General features: G+C 38.3%; 1 protein-coding gene across 3 annotated transcripts in view; it reads right to left on the reverse strand.

Annotated features, from left to right (window-relative positions):
* The window catches only part of LOC104954556 (ribonuclease inhibitor-like), a 4,958-nt gene extending 4,321 nt beyond the window's left edge, over nucleotides 1-637 (reverse strand). For all 3 annotated transcript variants that reach the window (XM_010781681.1, XM_010781679.1, XM_010781680.1), the window contains exon 1: nucleotides 435-637. In XM_010781681.1, the coding sequence (XP_010779983.1) occupies nucleotides 435-622 (188 nt within the window). In that variant the 5' untranslated portion in view covers nucleotides 623-637. The remainder of the gene's footprint in view (nucleotides 1-434) is intronic.
* Between the last annotated feature and the right edge of the window lie 4,485 nt (nucleotides 638-5,122).

Here is a 5,122-nt window from a genome sequence, read left to right on the forward strand (position 1 = left end):
AAGCCGCAGCGTCGAAAAATGGGGGAAAAGTCGCGGCTTATAGTCCGAAAATTACGGTACTTGAGCATTTATTTTTATACTTTGAAAAGTATTTTGTTATTTTGCTTCTTTTTATTATTATTCATTTTCTGTTTTTTTTTTAAACATGTTCAATAAATTGACTAATAAAACAATAATAATAATACAAACATATTAGATGTTTAGGAGTTTTAATAGAAATATGTTCTTGTTGTATTTTGTGTATCATTTATTTAAAGCGTGCTTCAGAATATAAGGTGAGTTTCAGGTGTTTGAGATGAGTGCATTATGCAGGGTAGGATAGTCAGCATTAAGATGCTCAGTGAGGATCAGTGTGATATCAGCCTGATGTCTGCAGCTCAGAGTCAACACAACTCTCTTCATCTCAGCACAGAAGTAAAAGATGGAGAACTGACCTGAGAGTCTCCAGTCTGCAGTCTGGACTCTCCAGAAGATCACTCAGCAGCTTCACTCCTGAATCCTGCAGATAGTTCTCACTCAGGTCCAGATCTCTCAGATGGATGTTGGACTTCAGAGCTGAGGCCAGAGCAGAACAGCTGATCTCTGACAAGCTGCAGCTCCTCAGACTGAATAAAGAAAACATGATGTAACTTTAGAAAACAATGTTCCTGTTTGAAATAACTCCAGGTTTAATAATCTGAAGAAGCTTTAGCAACGAAGTAGAAACAAATCCCTGATGATCTCAAACTCTCTGCAGCAGTTTCTCTCATCAGATGTTTAACAACTCCTTCTTCTCCCTCAGAGCTCATCAGTACTGACAGCATCTCCACTGACTCATGGAGCACAGACTGAGTCTGTGGAAGCTCAAACACTCTCCGTCACACATTCACCTTCTCTGATCTTTGTTATTATGATCAATATTCATCCATTAGCAGATACAGAAGGAAATGATTTCAATGTATTTTATCCCGGGAAAATTCTACAAATGTTGAAAACAGAGAAAAATATCTAATTACAGTAATTATATTTAGGGCCGGGACTTTAACGCGTTAATTAAGATTAATTAATTACACAAAAATTAACGCATTTTAATCGCACTTAGTGCGATTAAAATGCGTTAATTTTTGTGTAATTAATTAATCTTAATTAACGCGTTAAAGTCCCGGCCCTAAATATAATTACTGTAATTAGATATTTTTNCACTGGAGTCCAGCACCTCAGCACCCCCACTCAAAATACCTTCCCGCGCCTCTGAGCGGAGGTGCTATCAACACTAAATACCGGAGCGAAACACCAATCCTACAACAGCAACGATGAAAGATTGTAGCCAAGGCAGCGGAGCTCAGAAGATAGCTTTTGTCACACATACATACACAGAGACATACACACACACACTTTCACGGTTAGGCATTTCTTTTTTCTGGTTTTCGTCTAACAAGCTAACACAGTTCTGTGTACTGTTATGCTGTTATGTTCAGTCATCGTTCTTATGTTGAACGTGAATAATAGGTCTTAAATTCTATTCCAATTGGTGTTAAAAATGTCTTTAAAAGTGTTAAATTTGAGTTGGTGAAACCTGCAGGAACCCTGCAAACTGAAGATGCTGTGATTTGATGACTCCACTGTTCCTAAAATAAATATTCTGGATGTTTTTCTTCACATTTCTTCAAAATTCCTCCTGAAATATTTGTGATCTTTGTAAACGTTGTGATCTTGAGTTGAATCAGTTTCTGTGGGTTTTATTGGTCTGGCTGGAGTTTCCACTTTCTAACCTTCTTCAGCTCTGAACAGATTATTAAACCTGGAGTTATTTCAAACAGGAACATGTTTTCTTTATTCAGACTGAGGAGCTGCAGTTTGTCAGAGATGAGCTGTTATTCTCTGGCCTCAGCTCTGAAGTCCAACATCCATCTGAGAGATCTGGACCTGAGTCTCAACGATCTGAAGGATTCAGGAGTGGAGCTGCTGAGAGATCTTCTGGAGAGTCCAGACTGCAGACTGGAGACTCTCAGGTCAGTTCAATAACTGTATATAATAACATTATTATAATTATAATAACATTATTATAATTATATATACATATTTTTTCAATATTCATAATTTGTCGAAGTTTCCCGTGAACAAATACATTTAAATTATATTTTTCTGTTTTTGCTAATGGTTGAATATTGATCATAATAACAAAGATCAGAGAAGGTGAATGTGTGACGGAGAGTGTTTGAGCTTCCACAGNGTGGAGAGGAAAAACAAATGCAATATATTTTTCTTGCAATATTTCCACTTCTCCCTCTACTCACCTAGAAGTGGGTAATTATGAATACACTTTAAAACTAATTGTGAGGGAATAATTTTGTCTTTACTCCTAGATATTTAACCTTTTGCCTGTTGACGTTTATGACCAACCCTGGCTCTGTTATCTCCCGTACGGAATGTGCTAATGCAGTCATATGTTGATATTTCTCAGTTTATGACCGGTCAACTCTCGGTCACAAAATGGTTTATGAGTGAGAACGCTGGCTTCGAGGCCATTAAGGGTCAGACGCAAGTGATTCAGTGGGCCCAGCTGTTTAGATTATCTCCCCCAATATGTTGATTAACTCTCTGTAAACTAGTTAAAAGGTCTATCGAGAGAGAGGCTGGTCAGAATTGATGTGGCAACCCACCCGTGCAGTCAGAACCTCTGGCTGCTGTGACTTGTGATGTGAAATTCTCTGGCCGATACTTGTAATAAACCACCAGTGTTTGACATCAAAGCTCCAACTCTCCTCGTGTCTCTCTGAGTCCTGACTCTACATTGCTGCAGAAGTTTCCCTTACACTAATAAGTACAGGCTTACTTTTTCCTTCACAATCTATTTCACAAGATTGAATGTAAAACTTCCCTCCTTCACATAATCACTTTTTCATCTGTGCTCTGTTGCTTTTCCAAATCAGATAGTGTATAAACATGGCAAAACAGAACAGTACCGAGGCACATTTGAATAAATACAACTTTTCTCAGTGTATGTGGACTAATCAGGAAAGACGGCTTTGCGCTCAAAACTGGCCCAGAAATAATAATGAATGAAAAATATCAAATAGATAACGTTTTAATTTCCTAAGTCTAGAAGGAGTGAGACATAACTTGAGAAGTTCTGTCTTCAAAAGCAATTTTAATTTCCTTTTTTCTTCCTTTTTTGAGTTTAATTGTTTTACCTGTTATAGAAAACATGTTTAATAATATAATACATATATACTGTTGTTTAGTAATTCTTTATATACACATACATTCTAAAATAAAATATAATACACAGAAGAAAAACACAATTAAATCAAATGAATGCACAGGTTTCTGGCTTTAATCCTATACATTATCATTCAACTGAGCATTAAGTTATTAATTATAATATTACTATGTTAGAGTGTCATAAGATGTATAGAAAGGTACATCTGTGTAGAAAATGTTAACATTTCTATTAAAAAAATAATTGATTGTGTAGAATTTATTTAAAAAGGAAACCAAGATTATATCTAAAAAAAAAAATCACAATCAAGAGATCAAACATTAAACAAATATATCAAACGTTTTTGAAGAAAGTAAGTTAGAGAGTTAGATTTAAAAGTTGGCAGTATTAAACAGTTACACAGAGGGGAGTCTTTTTAAAGTTCACTGTAATGATGGAACTGACTTAGCAGCTGTACTGTTTTAATTAGTATAAATTAAATGGTACTTTTTAAATGAAGTTTCAGGGTAGAAATGTACCTAATAAAGATTTATGTGTAAACTTTGACTTCTCTTTCTCCAGGTTTTACAGCTCAACTCGGACATCCTCCCGCAGTACAAGCAGGAAGCCCCCAAGACGCCCCCCCACATCATCCTCCACTACTGCACCTTCAAGACCACCTGGGACTGGGTCATCCTCATCCTCACCTTCTACACGGCCATCATGGTGCCCTACAACGTGTCCTTCAAGACCAAGCAGAACAACATCGTGTGGCTGGTGCTGGACAGCGTGGTGGAGGGGGTCTAGACGACAAACAGTAGTAGGGAGGTTTTCGTAGGGGTCAGATATTCAGTTGAAGAGGTTAAGAGGATTGTTTTACGGATAACCAAAAGACTCGCGTTCCGCTGTGTCCCAACGTGTTGTTGTTGATCTTAGATTTCGGACAAGTGAAAAACGAAGGTTTGTGTGCCACTCTTCTATTTACCAATAAGACAGAGTCTCTCGTAATAACGATATGAACCGTTGTGCTACGATTTTTGTATGACTAGCCACTCGGTAACGTAAACTTAAACGCCATACATGTACAGATTCGGAAGAACAAGAGGGTAAAATTGTAGAAAGCCCACCTCAAGGAAAGAAAATCTTTTGTGTCGGTTCAAAAATTCATCGTTAAAGATTTACATAAATCGAAAATCCTGATGGTGACCGTTGATCGTTACGATGACCCATATGACTACCGAGACGACGTATTGTCTTTAATGTAACAAAGACTCCATATACAATATTACCTTCCCATTATCGTCACGCACGGCGTCATGTAAAACGAATCCTGGTGAAAGTCATCCGTAGTGTGCCAAAGCGAGTTGTTGTCTATAAAAACCTTATACGTTCTTTAGTTCGAGACAACGTTTTGTGTGAAATTTACTATGACCGTCCTCTGTGCGGATCTTGTCCTTGCCGGTAGGCGACAACGTATTGGAGCGCAGAGAGAGGTGGTGCATTTCCGTCGATTGTGAAAATCGATCCAAAGGGTAGAGATAAGAAATCCGAAAAAATCAATGACGAAAATTTACGATGGTGTACAACAAGAATTACGCAAGAGATGTAACGGTGAAATTGAATTACGAACAGAAATATTTCGTGAAAGTTTACAGAACTCGATTTTTAGACGGTATATATTATTTAAACGGGAAAGGTACGGTCTTGGAGGAGAAGGTCGGTTAGTCTCGGGTACTTCGTTAACTTATTTGGGCGTCTGGGTATGGAGTAGGTGCAAGAGCCTTCCGGCAACTACTCCAGCATGCCCCGTCCGTCCTGTAGTCCAGCTACTGCGTTGGTCTCCAGAAGTCCTCAAGTTACGCCGCCATACTCGAACCAGCCTCTACTGGACGCGGCCGGGTGCTTTCCAAGCCACACCTTCAACTCCTGCTACAGTGGTCT

Source organism: Notothenia coriiceps, unplaced genomic scaffold (genome assembly GCF_000735185.1).
Source record: "Notothenia coriiceps isolate Sejong01 unplaced genomic scaffold, NC01 NC01_scaffold00023523, whole genome shotgun sequence".
NCBI classification, from domain to species: domain Eukaryota; kingdom Metazoa; phylum Chordata; class Actinopteri; order Perciformes; family Nototheniidae; genus Notothenia; species Notothenia coriiceps.